At 40.9% G+C, this 16,228-nt stretch overlaps 1 protein-coding gene across 7 annotated transcripts in view; it reads left to right on the top strand.

The window, feature by feature from the left end:
* SPAG9 (sperm associated antigen 9) overlaps positions 1-16,228 on the top strand; it is a 64,018-nt gene that overhangs the window by 12,121 nt on the left and 35,669 nt on the right. For 3 of the 7 annotated variants that reach the window (XM_065693240.1, XM_065693239.1, XM_065693242.1), the window contains exons 3-5: positions 6,303-6,373; positions 7,638-7,670; positions 14,637-14,731. In XM_065693240.1, coding sequence (XP_065549312.1) covers positions 6,303-6,373; positions 7,638-7,670; positions 14,637-14,731 — 199 coding nt within the window. Of the gene's footprint in view, positions 1-6,302; positions 6,374-7,637; positions 7,671-14,636; positions 14,732-15,378; positions 15,553-16,228 lie in introns of those variants that run through there. The other 4 variants (XM_065693243.1, XM_065693241.1, XM_065693245.1 and 1 more) reach the window with 2 other exon arrangements.

Below are 16,228 nucleotides of genomic sequence, written 5' to 3'. Positions count from 1 at the left end.
AGACAAACGTTTTGGCAGCTGACCTAAAAACATGCAGATTTGATTTCCTTGGAAGCTGAACAGAACTATTGCTTTTGTTGGCTTCAAGAGAAAATGCAAGACCCGGTTCTGTTGTCTGCAGATGTTAAATTATTTGGTATTTGATTTTCATCTGAGCTAAGCAGATACCGGCATTACTGTAACATACACCCAGGTAGACAGCCTCTTGATATAATCTGAAGGCATCTGATACTCTGAGATATACCTGCATAGAGCTGCAGCAGCAAATTAACACAGACCTGTCTAGTTAGGAGGGAGACTTAATACGAACTTTCAGCTGGGAAAGCTCATGTTTTGAGTTTTGACTCGAGTTGTGATCTGTGCACATGGTGATGTGAATAAGTAAACTGGCATGAAATGTGTCTGTCAGTAACGCTCTTTCTAGGTATGGCTCAACCCTGTATTTATTCTAAGGAATACAAGAAAGCTTTTCAATAGGTCCTTGAAAGAAGTTGAAAAGTTAAGGGTTTGTTCAGTAGGGGTCTGCATTGTTCCTACCTATTTTTCAAAGACTGAAACAGCAAAACTAATCTGCTGTCCAACAAAGAAGAAACAGCAGCTTGACGTGTTGTATTTCTTCATTAACAAATTCAGAGCTTACTGTTTACTGCTTCTTTCTCAGTGCAGCAGTTTCTCATCCACACGGGTTTCTTTACAAGGCACATTCCCCACTGCCCTTCCCTCCACTGTGCCTCAGGTATCATTGGCTAAACTTGAAGAATTACAGACTCCCAGACTGGTTTGGGTTGGAAGGGACCTTAAAGCTCATCCAGTCCCACCCCCCTGCCACAGGCAGGGACCCCTTCCACTGGAGCAGCTTGCTCCAAGCCCCTGCGTCCAACCTGGCCTTGAGCACTGCCAGGGATGGGGCAGCCACAGCTTCTCTGGGCACCCTGTGCCAGTGTGTCGCTATATAGAGCCTTTCAATAAGGAGATGTGTGAGCATCAAACTCTACTTGAAAGGAAGGCTTTGTTTCAGACTAAAGCATTTCTCAGTTACCTTCTTGCTGCCTTATGCTGGGAAGTCACAGGAGTACCTGTGAGTGTTGTGTCTGAAGTCAGTAGCCAGCAGATGGAGCAGGGGGTACAGTAACAGAGTCATCCTACAAGGCTGGAGGTGAAAATAAAATGGAGTAGAAAATTAGAGCAGCCGTTGGCCTGCTTTAAACTTGGTCTATTAATATACATGAACAAAAGTGATGAGAGGAGGTTGAAATCCACTGACATATAATTAACTGCTCATATACTTTTTTAAATGAAGAAGTACTGTGCTAGTGGTTTAGGTGTTGGGAGTTTGTTATAATAATTCTATTGCTGTAAATGTTGCAGTCATGGAGAAAATGGCTTTAAATGTCTTCTGGAAGTTTAGATCCCTGGGTTGTCACTGGTTATCTGGTTTTAAAAACCGGTCTAGTCTGCTGCAGCTTCTGTGCTCAGGCTGACTTCCTGCTGGATTTCCTCTAAAAGTGACTGGTTTCAATAGCCAAATGTATAATTGGAGCCTCCCACTGTTTTCAGAACAGTCAGTCAAAACTTTCCTCATTGAAACACTGTTTTGACCAGAGATTTAGAGTGAAGTTGATGCTGGATCCAAATGCTTTTTAGCTTTATTTTGAGTAAAAGTTGGATTGTATATATCCTTGTTCATCTGAATTTTAACCCCTGAGAGGAATCTCCTGGCATATGGTTGTCTTTATATTAAAAGTTGTAGCAGAACATTTAAGGAGATCTTTTAAATTCTGCATCAGGTTTCTGGTGATAAATTTCACTGATTTTGTGACTCTGAGACACAGTGAGTGCTTGAACAGTCCAGAAGTGTGACAGATAAGACCATGCAGCTGTATGCATTGATACTTGCTATCAAAAGAGCATTCCTGACGGCTAAATTATCTTTGTAGGTTAACGTGCCCTGCTTTTTAAACTGAGAACTAGGACTCTAGTTCGCAGTAGTAAGAGCTACTTGAAGATGTCAGTCTTGCTAAGGAGCGGGATTTATCACTTGCTTTATAAATCAGTTTTCTGTGCTGCTTATTTCCAGATGTTATCTCTTTCAGGTTAAATACTTGTTTGATAGCTTCAGTCCCTGTTTCAGTCCGTGGTTCATGTGTGTGCTCTTTAGCAACTCCTTAATAGGTCGTAAGGTCCTATTGGATTGTGAGATTGATTGTGCTTGATCTATATCTTAACTGTAGCATAGGACCTGCTTTTAAGAATGGAGCTGGACAAAAGCTGTGCAAGGAGAGCCTTCAGATAGTCTAGTGCTAGGCAAGTCTCATTAATGAGCTGGATCCCTGTCCTGGCTTGTGTAGCAGGAATTTGTAATTCCTCTTGAAGCATTGTACCAGTTGGATTTGGCGTTCTAGCAGGTCTGTTTCTCTTTCTCCCCCTCAGGCTTATCAGCAGTTTGAGGCAGAGGACAACATACAGATGGAGGGTGTTCCAATCTTGGTAAAAGCCATCAGACTTGGGAGGTAAGCTATGATTTTTGAACAGGCAGGGTGGGCAGCTTTGCTGCCTCATTCCTTGTAACGCTGTCAGGAGGCAGAAAATCCAGAAGCTTCTCTCTAGTTTGCTATGATATTTAATCTCCCATTTTTAGGTGTGATTGGTTTGATTTGAGAGAACTTTGATTAGGTTTGGTACTTCAGGTCACTGAATGTGTTAGGATATTGACAGTGCTGGAGAAGGTTGGAAGTAGCCCTTGGGCATGAGTTTGTGGTGTTGCTCCAGTGGGATGCTTTTTCATCAGCCTGAAAACTACTAGAATATTTGCAATTTATGCTCATACTTATGATGTTGGAAGACCTTTAGAATTTTTCCATGTAGACTTTAACCATGAGTAGTGAAACTTTTTTGATGTATGTTATATTCTGCACATGTAATATCTTACACAATGAAATTTTGCTATCTTCTGTGATTTTAACAAGGATATAATGGCTTTATAAAGACATTACAACAAAAAGAATGGATATTTTGCTTTTAGGATATATATCGTCAAACTGTTTTTATCATCTATCCATGAAGAACCTGACATCTTAGTGGGGAGAAGTCTTAGACTTAAATATCTGAGGAGCTGTTTTTGTTGTTAGTTAAGTCAGATTGATGGGAACTGTGTGTGGTTGCTTCTTTGCAGACCCAGCATGTCGGGCAGTGCCAGTGCCCAGTTCCATTCCTCCTGGGGGGGCGTTATCAGCGTCGTGCCAGACTTCCACTCTTTGTGTGCTGGTGGAGTAAAATAGGACTGGTGACAATTGGTTTTAAATGTACTTGTAGGTGTGGTGGATGGTGTTTTATTTTGGTCTCCTATTTAGTAACCTGTTACTGTTGATGGGAATATACCTTTAGTAGTGGCTTAATATGTTTTTCCATGGCTTTGGTGCAAGAATCTGGTGGTCTTCCTCAAAATCCTTCTGGCTGTTCTTCGCTAGGTTCAAGTATCTGTTATGCTCAAGTCTGTAGTTGTCTCCAGACCTCAAGGAATATTTGATCTCTTCCAGAGTGTTTAGTTGGAAAAGAGAAACATATTCTGGTGGTTGTTTTGTCAAGATCAGGGCATGGTTTTGGTAGAATAGATTTCCGGTGTTGTGTATTGTCCTCCTGGTATTGGAAAAGCCTGGTTTGAGGTTTATTGATGTGGTGTCTGTTGTGGGTATATAAACTTAGTATGCATCTGCTTACCACTGGAACTTCCCGCTCCAGGACTGTAACACGTTACACAGCTGGAAGTGGCTTCCGAAGAAAATGCTGAATATCAATTACATCATCTTCTAGGGCATTTCTTTTAACCTTTTTAAGTAACAAAAACAGTTACAGGATTAATGGAGATACCTTCTTTAACAATGCAGTACCCATATCTATGTACATTTGTCTTCTGTGACTTAGGGAACTACTTAAAATTGGGCTGCAGAAGGAGAAAATGGTGTGCTTTTTTATGGAACCTCGACCCTTGTGTGAATTGTTTGTTATATCCATGATGGCAGGAAACACTTTTGTGGATTTAATGAAAATAGCTACAAAGAAGGTGTTTGTGACACCAAATGTGGTGTTAGTCTTCATTCAGCGTGCTGTGTCAAGTCCTTTTTCCCAGAATCCACTGGATAAAATTAATGTCTAGGAGCTGGCTGTGCTGTCTAGACATGAGCATACCAACAGCCTCGGGTGCATCACTGTGGTTTCTTCGCCAGTTCCTGGTGAGGCTGTATTGAACCATGATTTCCCATCCAGCATGGAGCAGTGGCGGTTCCCAGGAGGCAGTGTGGCTGCCGGCCTCCCCCTGGGTGCTTGTTTCTAGGAGAGGGACCTGGTTTCATGAAGCATGAAGCCAATTAGTCCTGCAGTTTGCACTTCCTGATTTCCAGGCTATTTGCCTGTCCAAAAGCGGGTTTAGCACAGCGGAAAGGTTTCCAGGCCCTTGGTCTGCGGGGAAGGAAGACTTACTAGGAGCTGTAATGCAGAGCCCAGAGATGGAGGATTCCCAAGTGCGCTCTGAGCTCAGCCATTGCTGGCTGGGGTATGGGCAACTAAAGCCATTGAGCTCTGCCTTGTAGCTGCTGACTGGTTGTTGCTAGGAAGGCTGTGATGGTCAGCTGTTGTAAAATGTAATTACTTCTGACTACAATGCTGGTGGATAAATCTGGCTTGTCACGTCTTGGCTTTGTAACTACAAATTCTGACGCTTGTTTCTGTAGGCACTTAGCACAAACTTCCATATAATCTCCCTTTAAATGTATGAGGAGGTTTAAAACATCAATTGCCTAAAACTAGTAAACTAAAGTCTTCCACTTATTAGGTGTTGTGTCTCAAAAACTATGTATGTATTTATTGTGCTTTTATGTTTTTATACATGTTGTGCTGTCAGAACTTGTACATACTTACTGCTATTTAACCTAAAGGGATTTTTGTTCGGTTTGAGAACAGTGCAGAAATGAAAGAGTTCAGTCATGTGTTAGTATAAATAAAATTTGATACAATAGGTGTTTATAGGTGGAGTGCAAAAGGTGTTGTTAAGGCACTTAATGTTCTTATGAGAGCAAGATTAGATTAGGAGCTAAGAATGTTTACACAGGTTTGACCGAGTAGACAATTGTGTATTCTGGTTCCAGCATTTGGTTCTGGCAGAGATTGTTTTTTCTTAATTGAGAATACTTGCAGTAAAGTATTGTGCCAAAATATAGAGATATGGAGCAAAAAGCAATGGTATAGTGAAAATTCATTTCAGAAGACCCAGTTGGCAATATGAAGATGTGCAAATGGCAGAGAAGGTGCTGGCATTTGTCCTCAGATAACGTGCATTTGGCGATGAGTCTCTGGAGATGGATAACTATGAATTTCAAGTTTCCCAGGGGTATTTAAACATGGCAAGTGGAATAAGAGAAGCTCAGTTACGGAACTTGAAGTGTGCTTATGTCACATAAATATCGTGCCTAGAAGTACCTAAACAAATAGATGGAAATCGATTTTAAGCAGCAAAAAAATGTTTTCTGTTTTGAGTAGAAGCAATAAGTTGTGTGAAGAAAATGCTGAATTCTTTCAGCTTTTCTGCAGATTAATTGCACAGGGACATTGCAGTTTGTTACAGTTAATCTCTTAATATGAACACATTGTCTAAAAGTTCTACTAAATCTGCTAGGTGTATTGCTCGTTTCGTGGAATACCTGCAGAAATATTCAGTTATTTTCTTCTCCTTAATCTATTGCCTTTAATGCTCAGTGGAATATGAGTGGGTGCCAGCAGAACTCTTCATTTCTGTACTACAGCATATGACTTGCAGCTATTTTAGACAATACCTTGTTCGTATTTGCCCTAGTTAAACACCTCTGGAGATGATGGGTTCTAGGAAACCAGTGTGGGGCCTTAGCTGGAGCTCACAGCTCTCATCTGGGACTGTAGGTACATGATGTGGCTTCTCCCTCTTCCTGTGTTTCCCGTGTGCACATGTGAACCAGTCTGGATTGATGTGAGCAGTAGTGTCCTTGAATATAAAAATCCCCTCTCATTGGACTTTCAATCAGCTAGGGGAGATAATAGTGGGTTTTAAATGAGAATTGCAGACTGTAAGCTTGTGCTGCTGTTGATGTACTTGGGAAGCTCAAGTGATGGGAGTTTAAAAACACAAGAACCAACAAGCTTTATATCCTGGTCTTTGCTCTTCACTGCTAAGAATACTCTTATCACTGATCTGGTTGCCTGGTCCCAGGCAAGTCCATCTTATTTACTAGAACTCTGTAATGAATTTTAATTCTTCTATGTTTTTCTTCTTCCAGTTAGCAGACTTGAGGAGAGGGAAGCAGAACTCAAGAAAGAATACAATGCACTTCATTCAAGACACACAGAGGTAGGTTGTTATGCCAAGATAAATTCAGGGAATCTGTAAAAATATAATCTGTGGAAAACTGTTGTGAGCAGCTGGGAAAATTATTGGATAGATTGGTTTATTCACTGATGCTTGGATGCTTGTATTGCTAATGTTAGTTGTAACCAGGCTTCATCTGGCTGTGTAGTTTTTTCCTCATTGATATCTGTGTCTATTTCTCCATGTTAGTTTGATTACGCATTTGTCCATTTTGTAGCTTTGTTAGAGAATCAGAAGTTTTAAAAGCAGGAATTTACTTTTTCATATTTCGAAGTTAGTTCTTCAAAGAAATAGGAAGGCAATTGCAATTTCAGTACTCTGCAGCAGTTTTCTGTGCTGCTTTTACTTGCACTGTGGAGGGAACAAAAACTCGCCTCCTACTCAGATTCATGATTAAAGGAAGTCCCTGCCAGACTAATTGATAGCTGTTGAAAACAGGGTTTGCTAATGAACATGGGACAAGTTTGACTCTGTTAAATAAATAAGCCACAATTTTAAAGTTGGTTCTGAAGCATAAGGGGTCTTGCAGTGCTTTGATTTTTAGTAGCAGGTCATCTTCCCCATGCAGGGAAGCTTGCTGCCTGACTGGTATACTCATTTTAGTGAGGGAATCATTGTTCTCTGAATAATTCTTATTAATCTGAAGTCCCAAGATTGAGTACAGTTCTCCTACTTTGATTGCTCTGCTGTTGTTTGAAAGGTCAGCTAGCTGCTTTTAGATCATCACCAGCGAGAAAGGGAATGCAGTACTGACTGTTCCTAGTTCAAAAGACCACATGTGGGGAAAGGGGAAGCAAATACAGATGTCAGATATGGTTACCTTTAATACTTCCTCAGCAATCCTAAGATGAGCATGTTATACTGACAGCAGCTGAAGGTGGCTTGGAGCCACAACCAGCATGTAGCCTGAGTATTGTGTGGCAAGACTTCTGTAGCTCTTAAATGAAAATATTAATGTATTTTCTGAAATCCTAATGTGTTTAACATCATATTTGTTACTAGATAGCTGCTGTAGAATGCTGCATCTGTTGAAAATGGAAATTTAAGTAAACTGAAAAGTCTAATGCTCCCTATTTTAAGTTTTACACCCTTTCAAATTGGAAGTACAGTGTGCTTGCAGAGTTTTGGCTTATTTTAGTTAGAACCTCTGAGTACTATTACTATAGAAATGGCAGTAACTGAATGTATTGGGCACCATTAATTCAATGAAATGCTAATGAAATGTTCTGGATATCTTTTTACGTAGGTTTTGCTCCAAAACGGACAACAGCCTCTGCTGGTTTGATTCCAATTTATTAAATGCTTTTACATCTTAAATTCACTTTCTTTGGTGTAGGGAGAGGTGTTTCCTTGGGCTTTATTATTACTGAGGTGACTATGTCCTTTCTTCATAAAGAAATAAGTTGTAATGCAACATGGTATATTCACACCTCTGCGCTCCTAAAAGCAGGTCTCATGCTTTCTGCACTCCTTACTTCCTTCTGTCTTTGCTTCCCCAGTCTCAGCATTATTGAGTGTTTCAACTCCCCCTTTGTTTAGAAAATACTTGGCTTCTAAAAACAAACACCTTCAGGTTAGGGTGTTTCTGCTGTTGTCTACATAGACTTGGATCCCTGGTTTTAGGTGACAAGCATGTGTACATGTTACTTACTAGAAGTGCACACAATTCTCAGGCCATCAGCTGGAGTGCAGTAGTATGTTGAAGATAGGACGTGGAGATTTGATGGGTGGGGGATTTGGTTTGTGGGCTGTGAAGGCTTGGGTCTGGGCTGGGAACTAAGGACAAAGAACAGCTACCAGTGGTGTGGCTGTTGATAAAAGGTTGGGAGCCTTTCTGACAACAGTGTGACTAACCTCAGGAAGTTAACTACATGTTTGTTGTTTGCTGAAACATTTTTGAGCTCAGTGAGAGAGACTGTTGTGAATCTTGGACAGTATGGGCTTCCTGCTATATCTTGCTTTAGTCATGGACTGAAATGTCAGGAGGTCAGCACCTTAATGCTGGTATCTGGTGAGTGTTTAAGACTCGGGGACTGAAATCCTTGGGGACTGGAGAGGACTGATAACAGTGCCCATCTTGCCCCATCCCCTTTGGTTCCCTGGTTCCCTTTCTCCAGATGAATTCTAGTCTGTTAGGTCTGTGTAGTAACTTTTTTAATGCAAGATACTTTGGCAAATATCCAACCTACTTTAAACATTAAGTTACAAATTTGATTGGCTTAAATATTTCTATTACAATACTTGTTTCTGAAGCCTTTCATGTTTTTCTAGGAGGGAATACGTTTTTCTTTCTGAATCAGCTTCACCATTGTCTTTGCAAGTGATCCATCTTTGGTACTTACTGCAATGGCAATTGTTTTTATTTCAATTAACCAAATAATGAGCAGAGCATTAGAAAGTGGGTTTTTTTTGGTAGCTCGAAGATGTTGGCAGTGATTACTTTGACAGATGTCTCGTTAAAGATGCAGCCTGACTACATTTACTGCAATCTGTTTTTTAGCAGTTTTCCTCTAATTCTGCCTGTCTTCGGTATTTGCTTCCCTCTATTCTCCCTTGATTCTTAAATTTAGAGCGTAGTATTTCAGACTATGTCTTTCTGTTCCAACTCTTGAGTTCACTGAGGTTTTGTAACTATGTCCTCTTTTGGCACTAACCCTACTTGCCTTTAAGAGGAAAATTTTTCACAATGAGGACAATCAGCTGTTGAATAATCTCCCCAGGGAGTGGTGGGTTCTCCACCATTGGACACTTCTAAGATTTGCCTGGGACATCTAGTCTAGGTCATGCTTTGCCTTGGAAGGTTGGACAGGATGATCCTTGAGGTCCCTTCCAACCTCATACTCTGTAATTCCGTGGTTCTGTCTGTGGTTACCTCTTTGCTGCAGATCACTGCTCTGCAAGCTTGCTGGCTCAGCAGCTCTCAGGAGTTTCACCTCAACAGTTTCAGTTGAATGGACCAAGACCTACATAAACCGAGCCACAGAAAGCTACACCTGTGATGTGAACTGGAGAGCTGTATCCCTCACTGCAGTGTCATTGACATACATACACGGTGTCTGCAGCTGCAGCTTGGTAGAGCTCTCTGGAGAGCCTTTAGCCTTCTTCACCCTTCCTTTAAATTAGCTTCTGTCTTTCTCATTGCTCTCCATAGAATGAGAGATGAGCTAATGGGTGTGAGTGGGATGTATTCCCTTAAGCTTCCTCCCCCAGTAAGTCGGTGCTTGAGCTAACTGCCTGGATTTTTAATGACTGGAGTATGATAACCTGAGCAGTTGCATTGGTGGGTTGGAAGGTGGAGTGTAAGCTGGGCATTGTAGCAGGTAGTGAACATAAATGTTCAGTCCAAACAGAATGTATGCATGCAGTCTGAACATATTCTTACATCTGTATCATGATCCCCTGCTTAGCTAACATGCTCTTATCCATGGTCTTCCTCTGCTTGCAGCATATCTTGATCTTGCACTGATCTTCCTCTGTTCTAATGCTCACAACAGATGAGCAATAAAACAGTATGCTGGAATCTAACTATGCAAAGTCTTGTTTCTATCTTTCTCTGGCTGCAAAGGACCAGATGCAGGAAGCAGTAATAGAGCCAGTGCTGTGTACTATAAGTTAGATTAAACTTCTCTGCTAGAAGGCTAATCCAGAAATCTTCAGACCTTTGCTTTATGGACTTAGAAAGCAATTTTGCTACTCAAGTTATAAAGTTATCTCATACTATTTTATTAAATAGAAAATTGACTTGTTATACTGCCTGTCTAAAGGCAGTCCTGTCTTCTTACATACCTCTTGGTGCTTTTTTACCTTTGCTGCAAGAGATGATACCCTGCTGCTAGTGACTTTCAGAGCAAGCCCCCTGAGTTAGGAGGTAAAGGGTCTCGCTTTCTTTTTTTGCGTAGTTGTTGAGGCACACTTCATAACTATGGCGCTCGTCTCCTAAAAGGCTTGGCAGAAGACTGTTTTATGACTCAGTTGGGAAACTGAGGCAAAGCAGTACTGTAGCATCTACTTGAGATGTGACAAACACCTGTGGCGCCTCTGCGCACAAATTTCCAAAGTAACATTCTTTTTTTTTTTTTTTTTCTATTTAAAGAAGTGTTTCTTTTTATCCTTTGGGAAACACAAAACTAAGATGGCTCAGTATCTTTTTCCCTGACACAGAATATGGGCTTAGTTTAATGAAGCATAATTGGGCCATGGAAGTTTCTCCGTGTTTTGCACTGATACAGTGTGACAGTGCAGCAAGCCTGTCTCTGGCACTGGGAATGGATTTTGTTGGGTTCATCTGGAGAAGCGTATCCCCAGCAAATCCCTGTGCAGGGAAACAGCCTTCTAAGTGGATTTGACTAGTTCCAGTTGTGGGTAAGGGTGGGTACCAGTCCCGGTGTTTTTGAGATGAGACTTAAGCTACCTGTTCAAGCAAATAGTTTTTCCAAAGCTTTATGCTAAGCATTAGTAGCTTGATTTATGAAGCCTGGATTTAACATCTTTACATACTGTTGTATCTGCCATCACCATCATCTTGTGTGTGGATAAAGGTGGGCCAGGCTCACCAGTGGGAATGATGCTTTTACTTAGGTGACAAGCTCACCACAAATCCTGAAAGGTAAAAGGTAGTTACACGGAAGTGTTTAGGACTTTTGTTCTGAATCAAGTTGATTCTAGAAATGTCTGTTACCGTAATAAATCTAGATTATGTGGGGCACAAAAAGATCTATATATACACAGTCAGTCGCGCATTCCCAAAGGGAGGAGCCACTTGTGCCAAACTTGATGGGATCAGCAGAGCAAACAGCGAGGGCTGTAGCTCTGAGCCTGGTCTGACAGCGGAAGAATTACAAAGACCTGTCCTGGGAGAGTTAAAGCGTTGAAACTAAAAGGAAGGAGGAGTGAAAGGAAGGTATAAAAGAGATGCTCTCAACCTGGTTAAGGAAAAGGTACAGGTAACAGCAGCCATGAGATGATATATTCACATTTGTTTGTGACAAAGGACTAATGTTGTGTGCATTGGTAGTGGTCGTATTTATAAGGCTAGGAGTCGAAACTAGTGACAGGATGGTGACTTTAGTGAATGAAGTTTAAGACTTAGAGAAAGCTCTGGCACTTTCTGCAGTTATAGAAGCTGTCACATGCCACATGGGGAAACCAATCTGAGTGCTTTTGAGATGGACAGACATTGCATGGTTGTCACTTGCATTCAAAGGGAATGGCTTTTATGTTTCTGCTTTAACATCTTTAGAAGCTCCTTGTGGTCAGTTTGTACACGTCGTCGTGCCCTGAAATGAGCTAACACATGAACTGTGAAGTGCTGTTAACTAAAGTAATTCCTTTAAATTCTGAGCTTATCTTTAATCCCCTCAGCTAATGGTAGTTGAGCAATGTAATTAACTACAACAGTGCTGAGATGGTCAGTATTTATGACACCTTCTTTGGAACATTTGATGATATTTAAAATAGTTGCAGACTTCAGGGGCAGCCAGGTGAGCTGTCAGGAACAAAAGGCTATGGAGGATTACACACTGACTGCAACTCTTATAGAAGAAAAAGGTAGTAGATGTAGTCGTTTATTGATTAGCTGTACCTTAGTGTAACTTCATGAAGAATTCTGCTGAGTAGAGAGCGATTAAATCAATTTAATTCTAGTTTTAAATTGTAATATTAAAACACTTTGCTTTGGATAGCTGAGGATCAGATTTTCAGCTCTGAGAATTCTGGTGTGTTAGTTCATAGGTTTTATTTGGATCAGGATGGTGCTTCAGGGATATGCTGAGCCTCAGAGTAATTTAGATTGAGATAATCTCTGGAGGTCATCTGGTTCAGATCCCGGTGGTTTTGGGGGGACTCTTTAAAGGTTTGATGTAGATGGGCAGTGAGCTGCCTTCCCAGTAAACTGCAGTATTTAATTTAGTATTTCAACCTTTAGATTAACTGCTTTCTAGTAGTTGTGAAGCTATGTGCTGTGTCTCTACAGATTTGCTTATTTTGCCATCAGCATCATTTTTATCTGCAGAACAACAGTAAACCACATAGTCCTTTGAATTGACCTACCCTCCAGCCTGTGTATGTGGATAATAGATGTGATGAGACATTTCAGTAAACAAGAGAATAGACTGAGAGGAGGGAATCAAGTAGGTTCAACCATGTACTGCGCAAAACATGGAAGTTATGCAGGTTTTACTGACCCTGCTCTTTTTTCCCCTAGTGTGTTAGTTGTTCCCTGGAAGGGTACTGGTTATGTAGCTCCTGTTCACTAGCTAAAAAACACCACACGTGTTGTGTTTAACATTTTACTGTGAGAAACCAATTAGTGTGCTGCAAATTAAAGTGCTTGCAGGCACATCAGCTTTCGTTCAGTAATATCTCCTTTTCATAGTGAGGGGATACATGAACAGATACAGCAGAGCCTAGATACAGAATGGTCTGATGTGGATTTCAAAGTGATGCATTTTTTTCCCTAGGATTTCTCAACTAATTTGGATTACAGTAAACCTGTGTAAAACTGCACAGGAACCACTGGAACATTGAATCTTAGTTGCTTTGGAAGAAACAGAAAAAACAAGAAATATGGATAGTTGAAGGTGAAGCTTTCAATTCTTTTGATTGCTTCTGTGTGTGAGCCAGCATTAAAAAAATCAGAAAACAAATGAGATGATCTTACTGAAATGCTGCATTTATATCATTTTGTTGGAGGATAAATGTAAGCTTTTGACAGCAGTTAAAGTATATTATATAATGTTTCTCTAAAAATAGCAAGATTTTTTTCTGGTCTGAATTATATTATTTAGTTCAGGTGAATGCTGGGAAAACCAGGATCTGTACATAACCAGTACTTGTTTTATAGACTCTCCATCAATCAGGGTATCTTAAGCCAGTTCACTCCAGCAGAAAAATATTGAGTATATATTCACGTACAGCTGATGCTGGCAAGCAGTGTTTGTGGAGAAGCTGATGGTAACTGAAGGTAGTAGCATCTGAAGGTCAAGCTTATGGACTTCGGACACATCAACCCTGACTTGAAACTAACGTGGAGATGCAGGTTTCCAGGTCCTGCTGAATTTAGTGCTAATGACTGTAACTGCCCCCAGAATGAAAGGTTATGTAACACTGGTTGTGTTAATAAAGCTCTCCTAAAAGTGTGTGTATAGTCTCTCTACAATAGCAGAAGACATTAGTTTTATGGAATAGGTATTTTTTTTCCATAGGAAGCCATTAAGATACAACCTGAATACCTCTCAGAAAGAAAAGTACACTGAAATCTTCCTCAGTGCACCTGTGATTTGGTTCTTTTTCTCATGTGCTGAGTGCCCTATTCATCTGTGAATGTGAGTGCAGAAATGCTAAAAATACCAAGTGTCATACAGGCTTCTCTTCGGGCTTTCCCAGCTTTGATTTCAAGGACATGTATGTCCAAATTAACCTTTTGGAGTGATGCAGGACCTGTAACTTCTCTCAGTGCATGTCCTGGATCAGTTACACGCTGAGTAGCATCATCCTTTGGCTGGTTGGAGTCGGGGTCTGTTAAATAAGTCATGACTGCAAGAGTTAGCATGTCGGCCTGGGGCTTTCCCTGGTAAGAGAAAGAGCGAGCAAGAAAAACTCTTCAGTGCTGAAAATCCACCTGCACTCGCTCATTTTTTGAGATGTCAGTTTAGATGATGTAAAACCAGACTTCACTTCTAGAAAATACAGAAAGCTTCAATTTACTTGAATGTAGCAGAACCCAACCCACCCCCCGCCCTGAGATGCTGACTTCAAATTTCTGCCAACAGAAATAACCTGAGTCTTAGATTGTGAATTCATTATGCTTAATATTTGAGGTGCATGTTGTCTGACCTTCACAGTACTTTGTAATTAGGTTGTAGGCTTCTTGTGTCACACAATAAATGTTAATATCTGCCAGATAGAGAGGTCTTAAAGAGCCTCCAAAATGGATTTGACCATGGTACTTCTGTTCAAAACCCCTTTGTAATATCACATGCACTTTGTGTGCCCTTAAGATGTTCCCTGTGCTTGAATGCACAAGTAAGTTCCCCAATTTATTTATTATGGGCTTCTCTTCTGGTTTGTGGTTTTACACACTGCATAATTTAGCTGCTCTTTCACCTATTGCTTTAATGCTTCTGAATGCCTTTACTATTTTTAGCATTACAGGGGAGATTATATTGTACTGGCCAAGAATTACGTGGTTGTAGTACAAGGAGATGTAGTTAAATATTTCTTGTTGTTTCTCTCTCCTTTTAAACAGATGATTCACAATTACATGGAGCACTTGGAAAGAACTAAACTTCATCAGCTAACAGGGGGTGATCAGCTCGAATCCACACCGCACAGTAGAATTAGGTAAGCTATTTACTGTGCTCTCACCCTGAAATGAAAGAGAAAAAATCCGTTCATTTGTGTTTGCAAGACTTTGTTCTTTAATCCTACAACAACGGTTTGGCTGAATCGGAAAGATTTGTTGTATGATTGGAATGTGGTAAGAGAATAGTGTAGAAATCAGTAGAAAGAGGCTTTTGCTGTTGCACTGTTAAACGTCGAGATACACTTTGTACATCAGCCTTAAACGATTTTGGCTTTTTGGAGTGTTTGCATTCAGGTAGGCAGGGAAAATGTCAGCAGCTGTCCCAAAATAATGGATATCCTGCCGTGGCTTTGTGTACGGGTTGGTGGAGGTGTGCATCGTGAGACCCGCTTGTTCTAAGGGCTTGATGTGAATATATTATGCAGATTTTGAAGCTTTCTAGCCTATGAACTCTGCGTGGAAGGAGGGGAGAATAACTCCAGGGCTGGCTGTGTCTCTGCGTTGCTGCATCGATGCTGCGAGGGGGAGGAGAGCGGTGATGTCATTGCTCTGGAGCTGCTGCAGAAGAGTAGAAAGCTGCTGCTGATGGCATTGTTTTTGTGGCAGCGGCTGAATGACAGACTTTGCCTACAAAGATACACCCTCGGCCCCTGTGTAGCCTTCTCGGTTCCGGCGTTTCACCATGCCAGCACAGCGCCATGAATCCTGGATGCATGCTGCTATTTGTGTTTGGCTTCGTTGGCGGGGCGGTGGTCATTAATTCTGCTATCCTGGTGTCTCTCTCGGTTTTGCTGCTAGTGCACTTTTCTATTTCTACTGGTGTGCCAGCTCTGACGCAGAACCTACCAAGGATACTCAGGTACTCTGCCCTACTGAACCTTGGCTTCATGTGCTCTATGTTCTCTGCTTTCAATTTTCCTTTCATACAGAAAGAGCAAGGATAAATTAGAGATGTCAATTGTGTATAGATTCCAAATTCTTTTGTAAACTTGTTTATGGACTGGGATATAGCAATATAGGGTTTTTTTATACACTCAGATTTCATTGCCTTTTAAGTAAGTACAAGGTCAGTTTATGTGTATCACTTAGAAAGGTATTACAATGGTTTATTGTAACCTGCAGAAAAAGCTGCAATAATGTCAAGGATAAAGCTCCTGTTCAGTGTATTGTCAGGTACGTGGCTGGTTTTGATAGCCATAAATGTATGCAGTCTGTGGCCTTGTACTATTAAATTTCACCTTTTACAGTGTGAACACCTATGTAAGATGAGTTAATTGATGATCACAAACCCGCAGAAATTAGTTGATCATATTAGTTTTAAGAAAACTGATCACTGGTTGGTGAGGGCAAAAAGAAAATCTTTATTTAAGCATCAGAGCTATTGAAGCCCGTTCACTATTGTTCAGCCAAATGTTATCCTCTCCTCTTTTTCTGTACTTGTATGGCCAGTTGCCAACTCTGTCCCCCCTCAAGTTATGTTCTGTTTGTCCTAGTTGCCTGGAGCAGTAGCAGAGATGCATTAGAATGTTGTGACC

Source organism: Lathamus discolor, chromosome 13 (assembly GCF_037157495.1).
Source record: "Lathamus discolor isolate bLatDis1 chromosome 13, bLatDis1.hap1, whole genome shotgun sequence".
Taxonomy (NCBI): Eukaryota; Metazoa; Chordata; class Aves; order Psittaciformes; family Psittacidae; genus Lathamus; species Lathamus discolor.
Note: the sequence above shows the minus strand (reverse complement) of the source record. Positions and strands in the feature narration are given on the sequence as shown.